The following is a 25,793-nucleotide window of genomic DNA, read 5'->3' as shown; positions in this document are numbered from 1 at the left end:
GAGAAGTCACACCAAAGGGGGTGGGAGGGCCAGGGAACAAGAGAAAACAAAAGCAAACAAAAAAAACTAGTCACAAAAAAGAGAATAAGCCTGATTATTCTGCTCCTCGTCTAGTTAGCTGTATCTCTTCAATACCAACTAAATGCCATCAAATATAAGAAATGAGTAACAGCCCAAGTATGTTTTTATTATCAAAAACAAAAAACAAACAAAAAAAGACACCTAAAAAACAATTGTTACACATATACTCAGTGCCTCCAATCTCATCCCTGAGGATAACCATGAAAGTCCTTGGGGTTACAGGGGGGACCCTTAAGAGGGAAACGTCTGCCTGGCTCTCAACGCCGTGGCTGGTTGTGAGGAAGGACCACTGTAGGGACAGTTCCAGGCCATCCATGGCCTAAGAACCCTACATTTGGGAATGAATGTGGGCTGAGGATTTAATCACTGCCCAGCATGTCTAGGGGGTTTATATTAAGCCTGAAATATCCCCTCAACCCAGAACACACATATATGAGAGGTCCCCCTGCAAAGAATCTAGACTCCTCACAATCCCCACAAAACGTGGTCTGGCAGAAAAGGGAAGTCCTTAGAGTCACAGGGTGACAGAAGCCCAGATGGAGCCACACTGCTCTCAGCACCACTCCAAAAGGCATCCACTGACAAGGGCTGCCCGGCTCAAACCCCGGGGCCTGGGGTAGGAATGGTTGGGCTCTGCAGCCTTCACACCATCTGGACCTCCGGCTCCTCAGCTAACCCCTGAAGCTTTTCCACGATGCCCCCTGAAGATGGCTCAGAGGCAGGGGGCGGCTCTCCTGGGGCTTCTGACAGCACATAGTAGACGATCTCTCGTTCACCTTGGATGTTGGTCTGATTCACCACATGGACAACAGGGCTGGAGGTGTCCTGAGGGGCTGAGAGTGTTGTCCCCTCACCACCCCCACCTTCCTCTTCATCGGCGGCCTCGGGCTCCCCTGGCACCGTTTCTAGAATGATGCCCTGCAGGCCGCTCTCATTCAGGGATGCCCCCAGGCCTGATCCCTCTTGTGGCTGCCGCAGGAGTTGCTGTGTCAGCTCTACACTCTCATAGCGAACCAGCTGGAGCCGCATGTAGCCATCTTCATGCTCTTTGTACCTGATGGAGGAGGAGCACAAAGAGGCGCAAACATGGGCAGGGGATGGAGAAATGGCCTGGAAATCGGCAAGTTAGGGACAAACATGAGGGATGGAAGAGGTTCCTAGATGATGAACGTCTCAAGACAAAGTCTTTATCAAATACACAGAAGAAAAGGCAAGAAAGATCATTACTCATAATGAAAATTTTTTTGAAGAAACCATCCCAAAGTATAAGAGAGAGAAAAAGAGAAAGAGAAAGAGAGAGGAGAAAGAGAAAAGAAAGTGAGAGATTGAGACAGACTGTATCAGAGGAGGGAGTATCAAAAAATTATTTATGGAAGATGAAACAGCCACAGAGCAAAGATCAGGACCCTCGGGTTCTAGTTCTAGTTTGACTACAGGAGTTCGGCTACCATTCATTTTCAGAGCCTTGGGTTCAGAAATCAGAAAAAATAATCTTTGCCCCACTACTATCAACAGGGTTCTGTGAGCCTAAATGGAGATGGTGGATGTGAAAGTACCACCAAATGCAAGGTTTTTAACTTGTTGAATAGATACAGAGGAAAATATGTATGAATTTGGGGGGCAGGTGGAAGGATGAGAAACATACCGAAAACGGGGGTGCCCTGAGGGCCACCTGAACTGGTGCTTCTTGCGAAGGTGGACGGTGAGGCTGTTGCCCCGTGTGAAGCATTTGTCACATACATGACATTTGTATCTTGGCTCTGAGTCTCCCTGGAGGGAAGGGGAGAGAGTACTGAGGCCAGCTCTTCACCCTGGGCTCCCTGACACTTCAGCTTGCCCTCCCCACCCCCAGCCCACTCACTTCATGTACCCTGCGGTAATGGGACTTGACTGAGCAGAGGGAGCGGGCGCTGAAGCTGCAGTTCTCAAAATCACACCTGTAGGCTGGCTCCTTGCTATGGGTATCTAGGTGCTTCCGGAGGTCAATCAGGTTTTTACAGCTGCCAGGAGAGATCAGGAGGGGTTAGAATGCACAGGAGACCTGGGACCATGAGTCTGTGTTCTGGCCCTGGGTCTCCCTACCTGTAGTCACAGTAGTCACATTTAAAGGGCCGGTCCTCGCTGTGGCGAAAGCGCATGTGGTTGCGGAGGGAGGAAGGCAGCGGGCAGGTCATGTCACACAGAGGGCACTTATAGTGATTCACTGAGAGGAGCAGAGAGGGGGCTGAGGTTGGAGGGCCGATGCAGCCAAGGCAGGGAGGCTGGGGGTGCAGGATTCTCACCATGATTCCGCATGTGGTCCCGTAACAGCCGCTCCGTGGCAAACCTCTTGGAACAGTGAGAGCACTGAAAGCGTTGCTCTGGGGTGGGGTGGGCAAAAGAAAGGAGAGCTGTCATGATGGCAAGCTGGGGGCGGGGGGGGGGGGAGATGGTCACAGGCAGAAGAAAATTACCCAAGGAGAAGGCTGCTTGGCAAGCTCTGGTGGACATAGTGCCAGGGCAAGAGCATGGGACTTGACAGTGAGAACCTAAGTTAGAATCTTAGCTTCACCACTAAGTAGCTGTGGCAACTGCTCTCACATAAGCGATTCATCCTCTCTGAGCCTTGATTTCCACAAAAACAGGGATCAGGAACCTACCTTATGGGGCTGTTGTAAGCATTAACTGAGAAAACTAATATGGCACACAGTAGGTACTGAATAAAAGTATCCAATAAATCTGAATCAGCAAAATCTCTTTGTAGGAGAAGACTGAGCTCTAAAGGGAGAGTAGCCAGTTACAGATACCCTCAGTGGCCACCTCCCTGTGGACATACCCCACTCCGAGCAGACAGACTGCAGCCACCCCCCTTCTTTTCTGACTGCTTACGATCCAATGAGGTCTGGCGACGGATGTGATCGAAGAACTTGGTGTTGTTGGCAAACATGCCTCCGCAGGTGGGGCAGGCTACCACCTTCTCCTGGGTGTGGCTGCGGAGGTGCTCTCGAAGCTTACAGCGGTCCTTGAAGGTGCAGGTACAGCCTGGGAAGGAAGATCCAGCAAGGTCCAGCCACAAACCCCCAGTGTCAGCTCTGGTACCTCCAAGTCTCTCCAGTGGGCGCCCAATCTTGCCCCTCAGGATGGGTCCCTTCCCTGGCTGCCCGATCCCCTTAGCAACCCCAGGGTTTCTTCCAGAGGCCAGAAGTTAAGGAGTGGCCCTACCTTTCCAGCCACACAGCACCACGTGGTTGTCCTTGCCGACCGCCTGGTATTCACAGCACAGGCTGTGTGCTTCCACATGTCGATAGAACCACTCGGGATTGTCGAAGGAGCTCTGTGCCAGGGCAACTTGGGGTAAGGACTCGGACTGAGTGGAGGGACTCTTACCCCTATGTATCCAAAAGGGGCTTCTCAGAAATGCAGGAGAGGTACTAGAGGACTCTTGGGAATGAATATGGGGAAGCCCTGAAAGGGTCAACACATTTTAACTTAAGATCCCCACTTTCACCCCTAGTAATGGCACTGCCTGCTGACCTCGCAGTGCTCCCACAGACACAGGAAGTGGTCAGGGATGTCAGGGATGACATTCCGGCTGTGGAAGTCCAGGATGCAGGGGGTGAGGTCAGCCTGACTTTGCAAGGCCTGCAGCCCCCACTGTTTCAGCTTGGTGTGATAGCAGTGGAAGTAGACATGGCGGATGAGGTCAGCAGAATTGTCCAGAGAATAAAAGCCACATTCTTGCCACAAGCAGGAGAATTCTTCCTCTGCAGAAAGGGGTTTAGAAGGAAGAGTCTGATACTTATCAAAGCTCAGCTTTCCTTCCGCCTGTAGCACTTAGCAGGGTGTAAGGAGGCATGACTCTACCAAATTACCAGGACTTCACTCAGCAAATACTAGTATTTAATGAGCACCAATTTTGTGCCAGGCACTGGGGATATAATAATGAGCACAGAGAGTCCCAATCCTTACTCTCACATAACTTTCAGTCAGGCAGAAAGAATATTCACCAAATAATCACATTTATAAATGTAAAAATGCAACCAGTGATAAATGCTATGAAGGTAAGTACATGGTGTTATTAAAAGTCTTAAATAAGACGTATTCTGAAGTAGACAGGGGGATCTTGGAAGGTGTTCCTGAGTTAAGATCTAAAGGATGAGTAGTTGTAAACTAGGTGAATGTGTGTTCCAAGCAGACGTTAACAGTATGTGCAAAGGCCCAGTGGCAGGAACTCGGAGATGGCAGGTGTGGCTGGCATGTGTTACATCTGGCTCAGAGTTTCTGTTGTTCCTTGAGCAAACTGCTACCTCCCAAGCTGGACCATTTCCTACCTCTCCCTATGAAACCACAAGTCCTCCTTTCTGCCACATTCTGCTCAAGATCTACCTTCCCCTGAAAAGCCTCATTAACTGTCCCAATCAATTTCCCATCTCTCCAGAAACCCTCCCGAAGGATGCTTTATAGGAATTTACTTTCTTTGAAAAGTAAATCCTTAAAAAAAATAATCATCCCCTAAATTTTCTTTTGTACCAATATTATCTGGCTTTGTAAACTATTACATAAATCATAGTCACCAGATTTAAAGCAGAATTTGGGGTGGGGGAAGAAGAGTTGCCTCTATAACTTCCGTAGAGCAAGAGTTTCTCAAATTGGATCAAAACCCATTAGTGGGTGGTGGAATCAATTTAATGGACTGCAAATCACTTTTTTAAAAATGAAAGAGAATAGAACAGAACATTTCAGAGAGCATGCAATAAGTACAAGTATCATTTCAAGTATTTTTTCTTAAACTTTTGTGCACAAGGTCATAATGTAAAAGTTATTTCTACCTGAGGGCTACAGTAAAAGCAAAACAAAACTGGGAAGCATTATAGACAGTGAAAAGGACAGAATGCCAACAGGTTGCATGATATGATCCTTTAAAAAAAATAAAGTCAGATTTATCTCTTTTTATTCTAGTATACACATGCAGAGAGAGGTAAAAAAAGAATGTTCATTAAAGTATTGTCAGGAATAACCTCTTGATGGTACAATGGCAGATTCATTCCTTATATCCTTATAGATGCATTTCTACAATGAGCTCACAATCTTTTTTTTTTTTTTTTTTGAGGTACCGGGGCTGGGGATTGAACCAGGGACCTTGTATGTCGGAAGCCAGTGCTCAACATACGGCTCCCCTGAGTTGGTTGTTTTATTTATTTGTTTGTTGATTTTGTTTTCAGGAGACTCAATCACTTGAGCCACATCCAGTGTTGTTATTTCAAACAAACAAACAATACAAGAAAAAACAAAACCCAAAAACCCACCACAATCAGGAAAATAAGCTGCCATTCTCCTAGGCTGCCTTCTCCTTCTGGGGAAAGGAAAGTCAGAAAACCCCTGAGCTCCTTCTCTGCTCCTGGGCCCTGCCCCTTACCTAGCGGGTCCTCCTCCTCATCCTCCTCAGAGCTGTGCAGGTGCTGCTGCAGGTGCTGAGTGACGTGCTCACAGAACTCCTCCATGGCTGAGCACACAAACGAGCAGGACCCCCACTCACACTGCAGCCCCAAGTTCTCCTTTCGGGGAGTTTTCCCAGGAGGCGGCATAGCCTTCACCCTAGAGGAAGAGGAAGAAGTGCACAGCTGCAAGGACTCTGTCCATGTCCCACTGGGGGCAGACAGCTGGGGAGGTCACCTGAACCTGCAGGCATTTTGTCCAGGACCCATAAGAAACCCTGTGCCTTTTCAGTAAGGATGGAGTAACAATTCCTCAACCCCCTGGAAGTTGCCTGGTGTTCTCGGGAAGGGAAAACAGAAATTAACATCAGTGAGTAAGTGCCAGGTGCTGAATTGCACTTTGACATGCTCTCATTAAGCTTCAGAGCAACCCCCGAAGAAGGAATCATTCCTGGGGGAGGCACTACAATGCTGAAATTCAAAGAGAAGGCTTTAGAGAGGAATCACAGCTCAAATCCAGGTTCCGCTGTCTACCATCTACTGGCAGTGTGACCATGGCCAAGTCACGTAATCCTCCTCCTCCTGAACATCCTCATCTGCGAAATGGGAATAACAACACCTTAAGCTTTTAACTCCACACTTACTCTTTGCCAAATGTCATACTAAACATTTAACTTACATTATGCCCTTTAATTACCAACACTACTGATGGGGTATGCATGATTTTTAACTTCACTTACAGATGAGGACTAAAGCTGGGAGAGGTTAAGTGCTAGTGGTGTGGTCAGGTCATGCTGACTCTGAAGTCCGTATTTTTCCTACTCTACACACCCTGCTATGAGCCCAGAAGCTCCTTATTTCTTACTGCACTCTATCAAAGTGCCATACAATCTGCACTTGCCTTACCTGTCCAGTTGTTTACACCATCCCACCTCCCAGCCCCCCAGCACCCACTGAACTAAAATGTAGGTTCCCTTTGTACGTAAGTGACACGACTGCTTATGTTCATTTCTAACTTATTCTCTACTTCTGGACTCTGTATATGCTACATGCTTAGGCATGTAATAAATATCTGTTGAAGAAAGTTGAGTGAAAAACTAAAGGTTTCTGGCCCCGCCCCTATCAAGATGGCAGCATAGGAAGCGTCCCAACAGAAGCTTTGTACAACCAGGAAAACGGGCAAAAACATCTTTCTCAAAGTTTCGCAAAACAGTTAAAAGATCACAGTACGAGGGTGAGTGCTGAAACTAGAAAAGGGCCACTTAAGAGCGGAAGGATCTCCTGGAGTCCTGGCTGGGCCCTCACCTGCACAGACCTGGCCTGCGCTCCCAGTCCCAGTTCCGAGGGACTCGCTGTCACCGAGCTTGCCCTGCATGTAGAAGCCAGCTCACAGAGGTATGCTACAGACTGTGCCTGGAACAAGGGGATGCTGGCTGTAGGCCATACAGTGCAGTGCCCAGGACCATGAGGATACTGTTTCCTATGGAAGAGAGCACATTCATATCATTCATATGAGGTAAATGGGAACATTCCTAGGGCCAAGCACACTTATCCAAGACAAGACACATGCGCAGAAGGGACCAAGGAAGGCCCTACACTTTGGCCTGAAGCTATTCTCTAAAATCACTGTATGGATAAATTCTGAAGGAGCACACGTACACAGGTCAATCTGCAAAGACTGGGAAAGTTATTCTCTTTTTTACCTTTTTGTTTTTTGGTTAGCTCCTGGCATTCAAGGAAGAAACACCAGCTGGACACAAGTTAAGAAACAGACAACTAAGAATCTAAATTCCAGCAATAACACATTAAAATATCAAATTATCTGGGTTTCAATAAAAAATTGCAAAACATACAAAGAAACAGGAAGTGATGACCCAGGCAAAAGAGAAGATGAAAGCATTAGAAACCACCACTGAGGATCAAATTTGGGGCAATCCAAAAACTTAAAAAAAAAAATTTAAAAAAAGGGTGGGGGAGCAGATGTGGCTCAAGCAGTTGAGCGCCGACCTCCCTCATGGGAGGTCCCAGGTTCAGTTCCCAGTGCCAGTTCCCAGTGCCTCCTAAAGAAAAAACAAGCAGACAATGAGCAAAAAAAAACAATGAGCAGGCAACAAATATGAACAACAGGCAAAAACAACAAGCAAACAGACAAGGGAGCCATCTCAGGAGCAGAGGAAGGTCTTAGGCACAGAGAACTGAAGGAAAACATGGTCAAAAAAACTAAAGGAAATCTGGAAAACAATAGATGAACACAAAGAGAGTACCAATAAAAAAAATGGAAATTATGAAAAGAAACCAAACAGAGCTGAAGACCACAGTGACAGAAATTAAAAATTCCCTAGAGGAATTCAACAGCAGACTGGAGCAGACACAAGAAAAAAATCAGTGAACTTGAAGATAAGACAATTGAAATAAGAAGCAGAAGGAAGAAAGAATGAAGAAAAGTAAACAGAATCTGAGAACCCTGTGAAATTCAACCAGGAGTGACAAAAAAGGCACTGTGAGAGTCCCAGAAGAAAGAAAGGGGCAGAGAGCATATGGCTGGACATGTCCTCAATTTAACAGAAGACGTACATACACATACCCAATGCACTCAACAAATTCAAAACAGGATAAACCCCAAAACTCCCACACTGTACCATGTTATAATCAAACTGTCAGATGCCAAATATAAAGAGAAAATTCTGAAAGCTGCAAAAGAGAAGCAATGTGTCATGTACAAGGGAGTCTCAATAAAATTAAGTGCCAGTTTCTCATTGGAAACCATAGGGACAGGAAGGCAGTGGAAAGACATATTTAGAGTGCTGAAAGGGAAAAAAATGCCAAAATAAAAGGGGAAAAAATGCCAACCAAGAATTATCTAATAGGCAAAACTATCTTCTGGAAATGAGAGTGGGATTAAGACATTACCAGATAAACAAAAGCTGAGGGAGCTTGTCACACTAGCCTGGCCCTACAAGTGATGCTAAAAAGAGCTCTGTTGATTGAAAGGAAAAGACACTAGACAAGTGGCTGAAGCCACCTGAAGAAATAAGGATCTCTGGTAACAACATGGTAAATATAAATACCCATACTACTGTATTTTTTATTTGTAACTCAACTTTTAACTGCCAATAGGATTGAAAAGACAAATGCAGGGAAACGGACTTTGGCCCAGTGGTTAGGGCATCCGTCTACCATATGGGAGGTCCGCGGTTCAAACCCCGGGCCTCCTTGACCCGTGTGGAGCTGGCCATGCGCAGTGCTGATGCGCGCAAGGAGTGCCGTGCCACGCAAGGGTGTCCCCCGCGTGGGGGAGCCCCACGCGCAAGGAGTGCGCCCGTGAGGAAAGCCGCCCAGCGTGAAAAGAAAGAGCAGCCTGCCCAGGAATGGCGCCGCCCACACTTCCCGTGCCGCTGATGACAACAGAAGCGGACAAAGAAACAAGACGCAGCAAACAGACACCAAGAACAGACAACCAGGGGAGGGGGGGAAATTAAATAAAATAAATAAAAATCTTTAAAAAAAAAAAAAAAAAAAAAAGAAAAGACAAATGCACAAAATGTAATGAGAAATTGGTAGACTCATAATGTATCAATACATAATCTGTGTCAAGAACTATATAAAGGTGGGGGGAAAGAAGGGTATAGGAACATAGTTCATGCATACTATTCAAGTTAAGTTGGTATCAAAGCAAACAAGATTGTTATAGGATGTTAAATTTAAGCACCATGGTAATAACAAAGAAAACATAAGAGAATATGGAAACTCACAGAGATAGAAGGAAAAAAAGCACAAGTTACCAGGGGTGGGGAGCAAGTGCAATGGGAAGTTAATGCAAAATGCGTATAGGGTTTCTGTTCTGGAGTGAAAGTAAAGTTCTAGTAATGGATGGCAGTGAGAGTACTGCAATATTGTGAATGTGATTAATTCTACTGAATAGTATGCTTGGGGAAGGATTGGGATGGTAGGATTTATGTCATATATATGTTTCCTATGTTTCCACAATTAAGAAAGAGAGATAATGACCACTAAATGCAATACATGATACCAGATGGAATCTAAGAACGTAGGAGAAAAGGCTCAAAAGGACATTATTGGGGGATGCGGACATGGCTCAACTGATAGAGTGTCCACCTACCATATGGGAGGTCCAGGATTCACACCCAGGGACTCCTGGCTTGTGTGGTGAGCTGGCCCGTGCATGGCACTGCCATGTGCAAGGAGTGCTGTGCCACGCAGGGGTGTCCCCCACATAGGGGAGCTGCACATGCAAGCAGTGCATCCCACATTGAGCCACCCAGTGTGAGAAAAGCGCAGCCTTTCCAGGAGTGGCGCCACACACACGGAGAGCTGACACAGCAAGATGATGCAACCAAAAAGAGACACAGATTCCCGGTGCTGCTGAGAATACAAGTGAACACAGAAAAACATACAATGGGGGCAGGGGAGGGGAGAGAAATAAATAAAATGAATGTTTAAAAAAAAAAGGACATTATTGGGATGTAAGAAAAAACAGGAATATAGAATGTAAGCTGAATATCAACATTAAGTTTCTTGAACTTGATAACTGTACTTAAGGTGATTACATAAATGAATATCCTTGTTCATAAGAAATGTACAGGGAAGTCTTGTATGCTTAAGGAATATGATGCATACAACCTGCTCTCAAATGTCCAGAACATAGAGATGACAGACAAATGGACAGAAAGACTGATACAGGAAAGGTGGCAAAATGTCAAAATTGGGTATCAGGGCTAGGGTTATGTTGGAATTCTTTGTATGGGGTATTATTTTTGCAACTGTCCTGTAAGTTTGAAATCATTATAAAATAAATAAATAATAAAAACAAAAAACTAAAGGTTCCCAATTTGTAATATGCATACAAATGCACATTTCTCCAGCCCCTTCCCTAGAGGTCTTGAATTCAAGACTTATCTGAGGCCAAGCCTAGAAAGCTGTCCTTTTAACTTAACACCTAGGTAGTTCTGATGCAGACAGTTCCAGAAGGAACAATGGAAAACAGTTTCTTTCATTAAAACAAAACACAGACAGCAGGGAATGACACCACAAGTAAAACTTCTAGGGGCGAGAAAGAGAGGACACTAAGAAGTGTGACTCTCTCTCCAAAGCATCACCTTCTCCTTGGGCATTCTCGCTGAGTCTTGCTGCCCACCAGGGTGAGCCCTGAAAGAGATGGGCATTGCTTCCTTAGTCTACCTGAGAGACCAGAACTCTGAAAAAGACCTTGACTAAATACTGAGAGAAAAAAACACAACGAAACAAAGCAGAGAAAACAGAGAAAGCATAAAATCTTTCGTATCCTTCATGCTTACAAGAATAAGCTTCTGTATCTACTGTCCCTCACTACCTCAGAAGAGAAACCTCTTTTCAAACCTTAGCCTTTCTCCCTCCTCAGAGAAGTTTCAGTCGCCCATGGACCTCTGTGGTATAAGTACAGTTGGTTGTTCCTGGAGCAACAGTGAAGCTACTTTAGGAGAAAATGCTGACTACCTTGATCATGGTAGGAAAAGTAAGGAAAGCCTTCCTAAGCCAGACAATCCCAAACCCCCTCTGACTCCTACTACCTACAGGGTCAAGTCCAATTTAGGACAGCATACAAGGCTCTTTTCAACTGGCCTCACATTACTTCTCCAAGTTCTAGGTAAGGAAGCTGGCGGGTGTGCGGCCCCTTGGTGAGCCCTCTCCACACTGCGTCTTATCTGCAGTAAGGGTGACTGGATTCCAATCCAAAGGTCATGCTCTCTCCCCCTACCACGCTGCTTCTCTGGCTTCCTCTGTCCATGCATACCCTCCTCCTCTCCCAATCAACCACCCTTGTCCCTGAACACATTCTCCTAAAACATTCTGCCTAAGCAACTTCTACTAGCCCTCAAGCCCAAATGTCCCCTCCTTGGCAACCTCTTTCCCAATTCATCCAGGTGCAGGTGGAATGTCCGCCCTCCTGCCTCCGCAACACTCCGTATACCCCTTCATCACAGCACTGGTTACAGTGGGATAGAATGTCTGTCTCTCCTAGACTGGAGCTTTTCAGGGCAAGGACAATGCTCACCCACTTCTCATTGAGAGCTTTGTACATGCTGGACGCTCAATAAATGGCAGGAATGGTCAAGTGACAGAAGGCCTTCCTAAATTACCCCACCCCTCAGTGATTACTCTTGCCTCATGGTTCTACGGCTTGGATAGTTGACACCATAAAAATCTCACCTCTAATATTAGACTGCCAATGGCCACCCATGGTTGTTTCATGCATTCTGTTCTTCTGAGAAGAAACCATGTCACATCTGTGTCCTTATGATGTGCTGAGGGCAATGCTGAGCACAAATATTCTAAACCATACCTGCTGCTAGACTGGTGGGTCAGACCCAGAAGGCCAGCTAATCAGAGACAGAGAAGACCTTAGGCAAAGCTGACTCTGTCCCCAGCCTTCTTTAGTTTCTCTCCGTGTGGCCTGCCTGTCTCTACTGAAAAGAGCTGTGGGACAGAGTGACTGTAAGATCATCAATTCTCTTTGCATAGGCAGGGAATGCAAATGAGATACCTCGTATAGTGGATGGGACACGTGGGACCAGCTGCTAGAAGACCTGGGCTCAAGTTTCCTGTCTGAGTCTGCCTAGTAAGTATTTGCTATATATCAAGACTGTTCTGAGTGTTTCCAACTAATGAAAACGATTGAGACAACAACCCTGAAGTGGTACTATTATCATCCCTACTTCACAGATGGCAGGAAATGAGCGCAGAGAGGTTACTCAAGAGGACAAAGCTAGGAAGTGATGGAAACAATTCAAACGCCTGTCGCCTGGCCGCCTTAACCCCCACATCTTCAGTCTTACCTCTCCTTGTCTGACTCCCTCCTCCCCATAGCCATCATATCTGTACACACAATAACCAGAACACATTTTATTAAGTAATTTTGCCAGTTTCATCTAATTAAGCTGTGAGCTCCTACGAAGTCCAGCCCATGCCTTGTTCACTGCTATCCACAGGGCCAGCACACACCTATGAACTCTTTACATGTTTAAGTTAATCTACTACTTACTACTTTATTTTGGACAATCACCCAGCTTCTCTGAAGCAATTTCCTTAAATGTAAAATGAGACACCACCAACATCACAGGTGTTGGAGTAACAGACTTTGGTTAAAAAACGAAAAAAGTAACTACAATAAAATTTAAAAAACAAAAAGCAATGTAAAGAACAGGAAAAAAAACTTTCAAAAAAATTTTAAAGAAAAGAAAAAAACCATCAATAGACCTAGTTAGTTAGACAATTTCAACATTTACTCGGTATGTGACCTTGGGCAAATTATTTAAGCCTCAGTTTCCCCCATGTGGCACGGGAATGATTATACTATCCCCTTGAACTGATGTAAGGATTAAATTAGATAATGGCTATTAAATCGCTTAACCTAACACACCCCTAGAATTCAACAAGCGTTAGGTCTTTGTATCCTTGCTTCTGGGAGTGATGATCTTAGCACGAACTCTTGGCAAAAAAAGGTCAAAAGAAGGGCAACCCAAGGGATGCCTAACACTTCTTTTCGTCAGGAGTAAGAAGCAATAGTCAAATACCTAGGAGGGTACACAGTATAACGCAAGGCACCGTAAACCCTGACTGGTAGTCAAGAAAAGGGGAGCGAGCCCCGGTCCTGAACCGCCTAAGAACTCACAATTTGGCCTTAGACATAAGGCTCTGACTGGGGAAGACAACGACCAAAACAAAGCGTCCGATGAGGAAGATCAGAACCGAGAGAAATCCCTGTGCGCCGGCAAAACAGAGAAGGCGTCCCTTAAGCGACGGGGCCCGGGGGAAGGAAGGAGACCGGCCGGACGGGTACAACCTCTCGCTCGCAGCCCGCGGGCTTCCGGGATCCTCTCCCCTAAGGCGTGGCGAAGCCCCCAGACGCGGAGGCCGGGGACCGAGGCACCGCAGGGGCACACTGGCGTGGCCGAGCTGCTAGAGGAAGCCTCTCCGACTCGGGAAGAGCCGAGCCTCCCACAGCCCCCATAGGACGCACCGCGACGCGGACCCGCCAACGCGGGAGCCGCAGCTCACGACCCCGGGCGCGCGAGCCGCACCAGCTCCCCTCCCACCTCAGGCCGCGGCCGACGGGGCGCTTGAGCGACGCCAGGCAGAGCCAATCGCCGCTCCCCGATCCGACTGACAGCCAATCGCCGCTGCGTCAGGCGGAACCCGTGCGCGACCAAAACACGGAAGGGGCGGGAACGGTGGGTGGGACGCGCCGTCCAGGGCGGGAGTGCGAAGCGCCTGGTTTCGTGAAAAAGTAGCGCTGGCCCGGCGCGGCGGGGCTCCAGGCGAAACGGCGGCGGGGATCCCACGAACCTGAGTTCCCCCAACTGCGCAGACTCGGTGCAGGAGACCCAACGGGCATGCGCGGCGCTCGGGCGGGGCGCCCAGGGACGCGTCGCCCAGGGACGCGTCTCTCCTGCTGTAGCTCGTTGCGTAGGTTGCCGGGCCGCGTGGGCTGCAACGAGCTGGAGGCGTGGGAGGCTCGGCGCCCAGCGCTTCCTGCCCTTGTGGGCCCTTATCCCTCACGCTCTTTTTCTCTTTGTCTCTTAAATATTAGTATTCCTGTGCCGTGTTCCCTTTTCCCCAAACCCTTGCCTCCTGTATTCCCACGCTCAGTGAACGAACCTGTCATCCACCCACTCGTTCAAATTAGAAACCTGGGAGTCATCCCTGATTCCTCCCTCACCCGTCATATCCACTCTAATGCCAAGACCTGTGATTCTCCCTCCTTAAATACAGGGTTTCTTAGATTCGTGCCCCTTTATCTTCACCACCACCCCTTGTCCATTAATGACTTCAGCCCTCGTTTCTACACTAGCCTAACCGGTCCCACTGCGTGCACACTTGCTTTCCTCCACACTGTGTCCACCCGGCACTCAGAGTGATATTTACAAAAGACTGATCGGATCAAGTCGTCGTTTACTTTATTTTATTATTTTTTTTAATTTTTTCGTCGTCGCTTACTTGAAACAACCCAGAGGTATTCGTTTGTCCTCGGGGTAAAACCCCCAAACCACAATGAGGCTTTCTGGCCAATCAGCATCTGGGCCCTGTCTACTTTTCCCCTCGCTCCCTGCCCCTCTCCCGGAATGTGTTTCTCCACACCAAGCCTTTTTTAACTCTATCCCGTGTTTATTTGGCTAGTTTCCCTGTCTGCATTCAGTGAGGGAGCCAAGCATTGTACTTATATTCACCTTGATAACCCCATCACTTGGCCCAGGGGCTGAAACTAAGTAAAGGTTCAAAGACATTTTTGTTTAATGACTTATGTACCTTAGTAAAGTTCATTAGGATTGATATTTTATTGCTTAATTATTGCTTTATGTTTTTCTGTATTTCTAACTTAAACCTATATAATTAGAAAGCATTCATTACAAATAAAATGAATTTAAAGATACCACTAAAATAGTAAGGTCATGCAATCAGAAACTTGTGTATGGATTTTGTTAATAACAACATTGGGTTTTAGCTTGGTCCCTATTTAAATATAGGGGTTTTAAAATATAATTCAAAATAACACAAAAATAAATTTTGTCAACTTTATTCATTAAAAAGTGCATGGTTGTAGCAGTTCATGACATGCCAAGCTCATCTTAATTCAGATTTGCACCACTGAAAATGTTTTCTCTGCTTTAATTTAGCAATTTCATGAAGAAAAAGTTCATTCACAGAACTGTGTAGACTCAACATAGGATACAGAGCAAAAATTTCAGGATAACCAACTGGAGGACCTGGGTACCTAGCGGTGGTGGTGAAGTTATGTTGAAATTCTCTGTATGGGTTTTGTATTATTTTTGCAACAGTCCTATAAGCTTGCAGTTATCTCAAAATAAAAAAATGTAAGGAAAATATTTTTCAAGAGACCTCTTGGATCCATATACATTCCCAAAATTTGAGGCAGTGTCTTGCTATCTAGCATAGTTTACTTCCATGTCAATCTCCTCTTGAAAACAAGTCTTTATGTTGACTTGATAATTCAGATACATCCTGAGATTTGTTCTTCAAAGCTGATATAAAAATTTAAAGCATAATTCATACTCATCAAAAACTGTGGATCTCTTCTAAAGGTGTCAAATGGATAAAATTGATCGAACTGTTTTGAATTTCTTTTGCATTCATTTTTAAAATCTGGTCAGGGTCTCCACTACAAAAGAGCTCCAGGCCCCTCAGCACTGGAGGCTGAGCACAATTTCCATTTACCACCTTCTCAAGCCACAGGTCCAGTGGGAACCTGAATACCTGCCCTCCCATCAATAAAAGTTTCGCATGAAATTTCAAGTTCAGTGCTGTCTTCTCATTTTGGTAAACAAGCTGCTCTTCTGTGAACCACTAAGAGATGCGTTTCTTAGACTGGGAGATATAGCTTGATAAATCTCTTCAGTTTTCATGACCTAGAGGTGAGCATTTCACTCTATAAAGATTTAATAAATACCCATACTCTGCCACCCCTTTTAAATACCCCATACCCTGTGATTGGTATCACCATGACCTGGGGAATATGAACAATTCTTTGCTGCCTATCCAAAGGCAACGTGGCCTGAACCAAGTCATAGAATGCCAGCGCCGAAAGCGAAGTGAACGCTTATCTAGACCACCCTTCATTTTAGAGATGAGGAAGCTGAGCCACGTATAGAGAAGTGGTAGGCTCTAGGTCACTCTGTGCTTGTGGCAGACTTAGGTCTCCTGTCTCCTGGTCCTGTGCTCTGTCCCTGGCATCCTGCAGCAGCTTACCTGGTCTGTGTCCTGTTTAAGGTCCTGGAAACAGGAACGAGGGATATACATTCTGTTAGAATCTACAGCTCTCTGGAACTTGCCCCCATATAGGAATGAAAGATTTTATGATGTTGAAATACGACTTCCCCCTCTCAATCTGCCTCTTCTGAGGCTATCGCTACCACTCATTCAGCACTGACTGTATGCCAGAAGAATTCTAAGCACTTTACTCATTTACTTCTCACTCACATTAGAGAGCTATTATTATCCCAGTCACCATCCTACAGACGAGGAAACTGAGGCACTCAGAGGTTACGTAATTTGCCGAAGCTCAACAGGTAATTTGTAGAGCTGGGGAGTCACACCCAGGCAGTCTAGATGCAGAGAACACGCTCTGGGTTCTTTTAAATCCTGGAGAGAACAGCCTGTTCAAGATAGGGGAATAAAGGTGGTTGTACTAGCCGATTGACCTTTTTTCCCCTTTAATACGTATATTTATATCCTATTGACTCTTTTGCTCCAATATCACCCTTTAAAGACTTCTCTCTCCCATCCTCTCTCTCCACATGTCCCCTCTTCCCTGCAGGAACTTCTTAACAGGCCCAATATGTGTCATCTACCCCACTTCATTATCAGGTCCCCTGCCTTTGATCTTCCCACTCTATCACCACCACAGCCTCGCTGCCTATACACCTTTCAAAGGATAACCAATTGTCCAGTTTATAAACTCCAATTCGACTTTAATTTAATAAATTAAATTCCAAGCCATCACGCAGCAATGGAAGTCATCATCTCCCACATGCAGGAGTGCAGCCTTGCTCTTGCTCCGTCATCAGTCTTTAAATAAAGCCCCTAAAGCCTCTCTCTGGGGAAGGCCTCCCACCAGGCTCCTGGCTCCCTCCTTCCAACAGAGCCACTGCTCACGGAGAGAGCATCAAGTACAAAAACGGTAATAAAGGGGACAGAGGGGTGAGGGACAGAGGGGAGGTGGGGAGTACCTGCCCCCCATCCCGGGCACCGGCCCGGCTCTCTGTGAGCTGCCAAGGTCCTCAGAGGCAGACACTGGTGCTGGTCTGAGTGGGGACCTGAGGGAGGTGTGGGAACCCCAACCCAAAGGGAAATGCCTACCCTCCTGGGACAGAAAAGAAGGGTCACCTGGGAGAGATGCCTTCGATTCTATCGTCTGTTCACTGAGGGTCCTGGACCACGTGTATAAATAGAAAAGGGAATAAATAAGGGAGGAAGGACCGCCGAGGAGCTGAGCACCCTGGGACTCCTCTGAGGGGCCAGTGTTGACATGAGGCAAACGGTTCTGAGGAATGCCCCCACGTGCCAGGAGAGAGCCCTCCTCACTCCCAGCCACCACTCCCTCTTCCCTGGCCTCAGTTCGAGGCGCCCACCTGTCACATGCTTCCTATGGCAAGTACCCTTCCAACTGGCCCCCCAGCCCAGGGCAAACAGGGCTTCCTGGAACCCTGAGGGCTTTCCTGGCCCAGGCCATCAGGAATCCAGCAGAGGGTATGGAAAGGGATGTAAGGAATGGACAGAGAGAACTCCTGCCCTCTCCTAGCTCAGGAGATGAGGAGGGCCCTCAGAGCTGGGGGCTGGGGTTGCCATTGGCCTTGGGTTTGGATTTGAAGGAAAAGCGCTTGATGAGGCGGCGGGAAAAGCTGCCCGCCTTCTTTCGGACGCTGGGGGTGGCGGTCGTGTTGGAGAGGTCATCGTGTGATTGGCTCAGACCAGCTTCCTTCTGTCGAGGCCTCCGGCGGAAGATGAGCTTAGTGCCGCTGCGCAGGAAACTCACTGTGGGAGAAGAGGGGCATGGCGGGGTGGGGTGAGGTGGGAGCAGAGAAATGACCGAGGATGGAGGGAGAGAGGATGTGGAACAGAACCATCTCTTGGCCTAGACACCAAGTTTCCTCAGGAAAGAAAGTGGAGACGAAACAGGGCCTTGATCCCTCCTGACACAAAACGGTGGCGCTCAAGGGCGTCTGTGTGCGTTTCTCACTACTGTCCCTGTGGAGGAATGCCAGGGGGCTGGCTAGTCTGTGGGGACAGACTGAGAGAACTGGGCCTCTTTAGCATGTAGAGACAAAGGCTGAGCAGAGCGTATTCCTAAAGCCTATAAAATCATGAAGGGAACAGATGTTTGCCAAATCCCAGGATGAGAAAGGAGGCAGCGCCTCTGGAAGCTTCAAAGAGGTAAATTCACGACCAGTATAATGAGGAAGCTGCTTACACAGCAAGCTTTGGACTTAGGAAGCTCATTATCCCAAGAAGTGATACCGTCTCAGGTCCCAGGTAGATTCCTGGCTGATAGGCTCATTGGCAGAGGGGTGAAGATGTTTTGGAGGTGCCCCTCGTCCTTAAAGGTTAGAATTACCACAGCTATTCAGACTCTCACTACCGGAGGAATGATCCAAGGGTTGACCCAAGGTCGGATTTCTTACACTCATAGGGACAAGAGTGCAGGGTGAAAGGAAATTTAAAAAAAAAAAAAGGAAAGAGAAAAAACAAGGGAAGATAGACAGGTGTTTAGACCAGAAAGAAAGAAAAATGGAGGCAAAGGAGAATAATGTGGCTTCCCACCCTATCGTCAAAGTTTGTCAGATCCAGGCTGGGAACTAAGGCAGAGCGTTCCCCTCCCTAACCTGGGTTGGCTGACTCAGGCTGGGAACTCTGGTGATCTCTTAGGGGACGAAGAAGGCAAACTGGCTTGTGGCTTCCCTGTCCCTAAGTGTCCAGTAGGACCTAGCTCACGCTACTGGGCATAAAAGAAGAGGCGGGAGGGCTGCCAATGTCTCCCCACCTTTGTGGTCCTTGAGGCTGCGGGTCTCCAGGGCACCTGTAGACCCCGTTTCCGACTCAACATCATCCACGGACGGCCTCTCAGAGATGTCTGAACGTGTTGTCTCATCTGCTTCCTGCACACTTGTGGGGCTGGAGAGGGCATCTAGGGGTCCTGGGGACATGGCTGGGGGATCTGAGGGAGGTGAAGAGGGACCTCTGCTGGTCCCTGCGTCATCCTGCATTGAAGCTTCCAGGGAGGCCACATAGCCCAGGGATAGCGCCAACTCGTCCTGAGCAATGGGCACCTGGCAGGAGGGACAAGTTTTAAATGAGTGGCCCATGAGGGCTTTCTCCCTATCCCAGCTCCTCTCCCCAGAGCCCCGTCACCTTGGAAACCCCAGAGATGATCAGAGTGCTACGCTTGGTGGGTGTCTTCTTGGCTGCCCGCCCGCTGGGCTCAGTCAGCTGGCGAATTGCTGTCTCTGCTACAGGGTCCAAGCCGTTGGAAAGGTGGCTCTCCCCTGCTGGGGTACATAGGACGGATAACCTGACTTCTAGTCCTGGGCTCTTTCCTGGACCTGAACTCCTCCTGCCCCTCCCAGAGTTCTCAGCTCCGAAGCATCAGTGCCAGCCAACCCTCACCCACTCCTATTCCCCACTCACGGCTGCTGCTGTGGGAGGTACTGCTCGGGCCACTGCTCTCACTCAGCACGGTTGTCGTCTTCTCGGTCACCTCCACCTTGGACGGGGAGCGGGAGGGGGAGTCTGGTGGGTGGGGGAGGGTCAGTGAGCTGCGAGGCGCTTTAGAGTGGCCCCCACCCCACACTGCCTTTGTTGAGACGCAGACTTCGGCGGGCTCAGAGGACAGGAGACAGGGGTGATTAAGAAGATGCCACGGGGGCCATGGGAAGGTGGGAATAGGTCGCGGGGGACACTGAGGACAGAGATACCACTGGAAGCAAGGGAAAAGGCCGCAGGGCCCCCAGAGGGTGAGGGAGATGCTATGGGAATATTAAGAGTGTGCAGAGATGGGGCAGGTAGAGGAAATTCCCGGGGACCCCTGGAGATGGTAGAAATGTAATGGAGGGGTAGGCGGAAGGGCAGGGAAGTCCCTGGGTTTGTTGGAGGACCCCCCACCGGGGTGCCGGAAGGCTGAGGGTCGAGGGAGGGACAGTCAGCCTGTCGGGGTAATGAAAGAGATCTGTGAAAAGACAGAGGGGCCCGGGGAGATGGAAGGGCAAGGGTCCTGCATGAGAGGCTGGTAGATCGAGAAGGACTGGAGGGCAAGAGGAATGGTTGGGGAAATGGAGGGATTAAGCCACAGTTTGAGGGGCAAAGATAACGAAGAAGATATGGTGGGCTCTCAAGGAAGTGTCAGGAAACGGGGCGGGCTGGAAGGAGGGTCTTCCTTCCCCTTCTCCTGTCCTGCCGTGGGTCTGAGGCCCCGGGCCCCCGGCTAGGGCTGGGCTCCCAGCTGCCTCCTCTGTACCTAATTTGCCATCTACGCGGGGCCGGGACTGGACGGTGGTGACCGTGGTGACAATGGTGCCATCGGGCATGATGGTCCGGTCCAGCTCGATCTTCTTGGTGGGTGTGATACTAGGGCGTGGCGTAGATGGGGTGGGAGTGCCCAGGTTCTGGGGGGAGCCCTCTTCGTACTGAAGCTGCCAGGGGTGGGAGAGCAAAGAGGCGGGGCCTCAGAGCCGGCCCTTCTCCTGTGTCCTCCCCTCCCCCCAGGGGCCGGCTCCTCACCTCCACTGCCATGGTGGCTGCTGCTCCCAGGGCCTTCCCGGGCCCTGGGGTGAGTGGACACGCCTGTCTTCGGGACAGTGGTCTGGAGGGGGAGCCCATAGGCAGGGTGACCTGGCCCAGGAGTTCGGCTGGGGAAAGGGGTGGCGCCATGAGCTGGGCCACGACCAGGCCCCTGGCAGCAGCCCCTGGTGCTCCCTCCTCCCCACACTCACCGTCTCCACAGCTGCTGCTCCGGAGCACTTTGAGGGTCACCTCCCGGCTCTGGGGGCCCAGATCCCTGTGGGCCAAGAAGAGATAGGGGAAGATCAGCAACGGGAACCCCCCCCTTGAGCCGATCCAGGCTAGATGGGCATAAATAAGAAGGGACAGGTGCTCCGATCTGTTTCATTCCTGCCCTCCAAATACTCTCTCTTCCCAGGAGGGCGGGACAGGACCCGAGTGCGGATGTCAGTCCTCGGCCGGGCACCCAGCTCCTCTGTGGGCCCACGCCACCTTGCCTTTCCCGACTCAAGCTTTGCTCGAGCTGAGCCCTCTGCCAGGAATACTTTTCTCTTGCGCCCTGCTGAAAACTTACTCTTGCTCAAGGTGAGGTTTAGGTGCCACCTCCTCCACAAAGCCTACTCCGATCCTTCTTCCCCTCTGAGAAGTCATCTCCTCCCCCCAAGTCCTCCCACAGCACTTTGTGGAAACCTTGATTGGAACGCTTATATCATCTTACTGATGTACATCTGTCTCAGCTTCTAGCCTGTGGCCGACTTAAGGGTGAGAGTGCGTGGGGGCTTGGTCCTGCCTCACCCCCAGGATCCAGCCCAGGGCCTGGCATACATTAGGGGCTTCACACCACTGTAAGGTACGGAAGGTGCTAGAAGAGTTGGAGTCTCAGGCCCCCATGGGAGCAGGGGCTTGGGGGTGGGGGTTGTTCCTTACAGTGCCAGGTCCTCTGTCCACTCCACCTCAGGACCAGCCCTCGCCGGCTTAGTCCACTTCTGTTGCATGGGGTTGTCAAGCTCGGCTACACAGCACAGCTCCCCGGTGCCTGTGAAGAACCAGGAATGAGAAGGCACCCAGATCCAAGAGGGGAAGTCACTGAGCAGAGAGACCATGCCCTCGATGCTACCTGCTGTGACAGCCTGGACAGTCCCCTAGCCCCTTCTTGGCTCTCACCTTCCAGCTCGCTTCCCAGGTGAGATGCTCGAAGCTGCCGCAGTAATAACCGGGTAGGTCTGAGGGGGGGTGGCTGGGTCTGGGGCACCATGGGTGGCTTCTCACTTGGCACCTAGGAGCAGAAAGACGTAAAAAGAGCCAGAATCCTGACACAGTACCTGGGGACGGTATGCACACAAAACTGTCTGTCTTAGGTGCCCACTCACCAGAGCCCCAGAGGGAGAGCAAGCCCTGAGGTTGACCACCATGGCTGGCTGGGTGCTGACTATGGCATCCTCGATCAGTTCCTGGATAGTGGAGAGCTCCACTTGCTCCTCACCCCGCTGCAGGGAGAAGAGGGAAGCAAAGAGGTGGCGCCCCCGACCTCTGCCTCCCTTCCCTGCTCTGCCTCTTTTCTCCCAGCCCTGACCCCTTACCTCCCTGGCCTGCAGCTTGGGAAGCACCGTCAGGCTGAGATCTGGGCAATCGGTGAAGGCCCAGGATACCAGCAGCCCCTCACCAGGGATTTCCTCCAGGTTGACTTCCAACTGGGGACAAGGGGTAAAGGGATTGGGTTGACCTGCCCCACTCCTCCAATTCCTTCCAGCTCCCCCAGGACCCTCCCTTCCCAGACACCATCTCGGCGAGGAACCAAACCACAACAGCTGAGGCAATTGACCCTCCCCCTGCCCAACTCAGTTTCCACATCCCCCTCCACCTGTGTTGGTGGCAGTGTCAGAGTGACGTGGTAGGTCTCCATGGAGACGGCAGCGGGGGACTGCTGGGTCACGGAGACTGGGAACTGCACGTCCTCAGCAGAGAGCTGGCAATGCAGCACCTGAGACAGGCAAGGCAGGGTCAGGCCTGGAGGAAGGGGTCTCAATCCTGCTTTGCCTTGCCCTATGGCTCAACAGACCCTCTCTCACTTCAGTTTCCCTTGGGACTTCACCTTTTTGGGGTCACAAACCTCTAGAACCCCTGGACTAATGGGAACCTCTGGGTCAGATCCCCTGGGGCCCCAAAGATGAGAGTATCCAGCAGATGCTTACCATGGTGTGCTCTGATTGGTCTATGCAGGTCACATGACTAATGCTGGCACTGGGTGGGAGTTGGGGCACCTCCTCAAAGGCGATTTGGATGGAGCTCTGAGGGAGTAATGTGGGCACAGGATCAGGTCTCCTGAGCTGCCCCCCAGCAGGGCTGGCCTGCTCAGCTGCTGGCTGGGCCCTCACTGCGGAAGCCTCATCTGCAGGCTGGCTTCTGGCCTCTCCTTGGCTCAGGCCTTCAGGACAGGAGGTGCTCCCCTCAACTCCACCTCCCCAGGGACCCACAGCTGCTAGGACCACTGATGACCAGGGAGCTACACCACATCAAGAGAGCAGATCACCTTTAGCTGAAGACTTTGGATTCCTCCTGCAATCCCTGGAGCCTCCCTCCCCTTCCTACTTTATCCCCACCACCACCAAAGAAAAGTGTGCATAGAAAAAAATTATTCACATATGTAATAGCTGGGGAGAAAGGGACAGAGCCAAGCGTGAAGGCATTAAGTAAAATTATTGTAGGAGAAGAGCTGGAGAAACAAGGCAAAGCCTTCTCCAAAAAAGGGGGATATGGGGCACCAATGACTGAAAGCTCAAGAGTATGACCCTATCCACATTCTTGGACCCAGAATCAAGACTAGCATGGCCTTGGGGAACTCTACCAGAGGGACTAGGAAGAAAACCAAGCTAGGAGGCTCAAGAGTTCAGGAATAAAAAAAAAAAAAGAATCCAGGGCCTGGCTAATTTCTCAAGGCAGACAGCAAGGTGGTATTAGGGGGGCAGAAAGCAACTTCGCTCAGGCTTGCAAGAGCCACCTCCTAACTCTTCCACAGCAGAGGTGGGGCAATCTACTACAGCCCCATCTAGAGAGCTGGATGGGAAGAAGTAAGGAGAGAGCACTGACTAAGCTGGCAGCTCTTTCCTGGTTTTGGGAGGAGAAGAAACAAATTTATGGGGCTCATTTGCCTGGCAAACCAGGGGCAGCCAAGTTCTCTGCTCCTGTAGCTGTTTCATTTAAGAGCCAGGCCCAGGGAGATGGAGAAATAGATGTGCTTGGAACTTTAATCTCCCCACCCCCTGCTAGAAAGGTCAATATTCAGCTGAGTCAGTTGTCCTGGGGAGTCACTCCTGACCCTGGGACAAGGTAGAGAGAGCTGAGTGGAGGGTTGGGTTCAAGGTTTAGACTGACAAATGCCATCTAGCTTGCAGCTAGCCAGCTGGGCAGAGGAGAAAGAGCAACTTCTTGTGGCCACTTCTGCGTCCAGGTATCTGGAAGCAAGTAGGGTAAAGCCTCCAGACTGGTAGTAGCTAGGAATGGAGACTCTTCTGGGCAAGGCGCAGATGGACCATGAGGGCAAGAAGAGAGTACTTGGCCAGGAAAGTAGGAGGCCAGGATAAGAGAGAGAGGTCTCTACCTCCCACCCCACCTCAGTCTCATGACCAAGCTTTCTGCCCACTTCCTGGGAGGGTAGATGCCCATGATGCAATGAGAGGAAGTAGACCGGGCTTGTTAGTGACCAACTGACCCTCAAGGGGCAGCTCCAGGCTTACCTACTGGGAGGGGCATGGGATTGTCAATCTGCTCTCCACCTAAACACGTTCCCCTCAACAAATACACTGCAGGCCAGCATGGAGGCTGAGGACATGTCTGACTGTAGCACGAAATGAGTGAGGGGTACCAGGTTAAGGCAAGCTCCGTGGGGGTCTGCCTGGCCACACCAAGGATTTGGGGCATGAAATGTTAACTGGGAGTGGTAGCATGAGGACTAGGAGATTCCTTCTGCAGGTGCACCTGCCCCCCACCCCCACCCTAACACAACCAGCACCCAGGCTAGGCGGAAGCGCCCTCAGGCATGGGGATTAGCGTTGCTATGAGAACTGCAACTTGTGCACAGGTTGAGCCCAGAGAGTACCTTGCCCACAGGGAGAGAGGATTTGGGACAAAGCCGGATTTCTACAACCCCCCGCCTCACGCGCACCCTATTCTCTGATCCCGGAGGGGAAGAGAAGCCGGTTGATTCCCACCCCCATAGGGTCAGCGTAGCACGGTCAGTCCCTTGGCTAGAAGGCTGAAGGGACCACCTCGGCGCTCCTGTCCAACTCACCCCGTCCCTGCAGGCCTGCTCGTTCAGCGCTCGCACCCAAGCCCTCTGCCAGTTCTCCCGGAAAGACTTGAACGAGAAGAGCGACGCCAGGAGGCCCCGGACGCCTGGCTCCTCAGGGGCGCCGGCCCGAGTCGCCGGCAGCCGCAGCAGCGAGTGCCACAAGCCCAGCTCCCGCACGGAGCCCGCGGGCTCGGCGGCTAAGGCGGGCCCCGCGCCCCGGCCCCCGCGGGCCCGCGCCAGCCACAAGCCCCGGGCATACTGCAGCAGCCAGCCGGCCACCGTGAGCAGCGAGGCGGCGAAGAGGATCAGCAGGGCGGCCCAGCCCACGTCCCGCTGCCCCCAGCCCGGATCCATGCTCCGCGCCGGCTCGCGTCCCGGTCCCGGCTCGGGCTCAGCCGCCGCCGCGGGGGAGCATGGCCCGGGCGGGCCGCGGGGCGGGGGCGGGCTCCCCCAGGGCTGGGCGCGCGGGCTCGGGGCTGCCCGGGGCTGAGTGCGGGGCTCGAGCGGGTGCCCCCGAGCGGGGGAAGGACCGCTGCGGGGCGCGACGCCGGGCTCCCTCTCTCCGCGGCCGGGGTCGTCTCTCCTCCGTCGCTCCCGCAGTCGGACCCCGGCTAGTCTCCGGCCAGCGCCCGGCTCCTCCCAGGGCGCGCGCCCGGCCGGGCCCGAGCGGGGACTCGTCTGCGGGGCGGCGGGGGCCGGCGGGCCGGCGCGGGCTCGGGCTCCGA

At 50.4% G+C, this 25,793-nt stretch overlaps 2 protein-coding genes across 11 annotated transcripts; both read right to left on the bottom strand.

Moving 5' to 3' along the window:
* Nucleotides 1–166: 166 nt before the first annotated feature.
* Nucleotides 167–13,610, bottom strand: HINFP (histone H4 transcription factor). 9 transcript variants are annotated; one of them, XM_058289480.2, is made up of 11 exons: nucleotides 13,336–13,610; nucleotides 6,801–6,975; nucleotides 5,477–5,655; nucleotides 3,595–3,824; nucleotides 3,283–3,394; nucleotides 2,950–3,102; nucleotides 2,364–2,441; nucleotides 2,164–2,284; nucleotides 1,943–2,081; nucleotides 1,727–1,851; nucleotides 167–1,135 (listed from the first exon to the last, which is right to left on the bottom strand). In XM_058289480.2, exons 3-11 carry the CDS (start codon nucleotides 5,643–5,645, stop codon nucleotides 724–726), a joined length of 1,539 nt encoding a protein of 512 aa, XP_058145463.1. In that variant the 5' UTR covers nucleotides 5,646–5,655; nucleotides 6,801–6,975; nucleotides 13,336–13,610; the 3' UTR covers nucleotides 167–723. The 9 variants fall into 9 exon arrangements, with proteins under 9 accessions (XP_058145463.1, XP_071068476.1, XP_058145464.1 ...); XM_071212375.1 differs by having other exon boundaries at nucleotides 1,952–2,081; nucleotides 13,336–13,602; XM_058289481.2 differs by having other exon boundaries at nucleotides 13,165–13,556.
* A 1,440-nt stretch (nucleotides 13,611–15,050) lies between these two features.
* C2CD2L (C2CD2 like) lies at nucleotides 15,051–25,761 on the bottom strand. Of its 2 annotated transcripts, none has more exons than XM_058289394.2 (14): nucleotides 25,069–25,761; nucleotides 22,973–23,068; nucleotides 22,642–22,761; nucleotides 22,361–22,471; nucleotides 22,151–22,267; nucleotides 21,945–22,056; nucleotides 21,708–21,816; nucleotides 20,993–21,057; nucleotides 20,781–20,908; nucleotides 20,518–20,692; nucleotides 19,692–19,793; nucleotides 19,416–19,552; nucleotides 19,048–19,333; nucleotides 15,051–18,041 (listed from the first exon to the last, which is right to left on the bottom strand). In XM_058289394.2, exons 1-14 carry the CDS (start codon nucleotides 25,420–25,422, stop codon nucleotides 17,830–17,832), a joined length of 2,124 nt encoding a protein of 707 aa, XP_058145377.1. In that variant the 5' UTR covers nucleotides 25,423–25,761; the 3' UTR covers nucleotides 15,051–17,829. The 2 variants fall into 2 exon arrangements, with proteins under 2 accessions (XP_058145377.1, XP_012379801.2); XM_012524347.4 differs by having other exon boundaries at nucleotides 19,416–19,549; nucleotides 25,069–25,531.
* Nucleotides 25,762–25,793: the final 32 nt, after the last annotated feature.

Source organism: Dasypus novemcinctus, chromosome 27 (genome assembly GCF_030445035.2).
Source record: "Dasypus novemcinctus isolate mDasNov1 chromosome 27, mDasNov1.1.hap2, whole genome shotgun sequence".
Lineage (NCBI taxonomy): Eukaryota > Metazoa > Chordata > Mammalia > Cingulata > Dasypodidae > Dasypus > Dasypus novemcinctus.
This window is presented reverse-complemented; position numbering and strand designations above follow the sequence as displayed.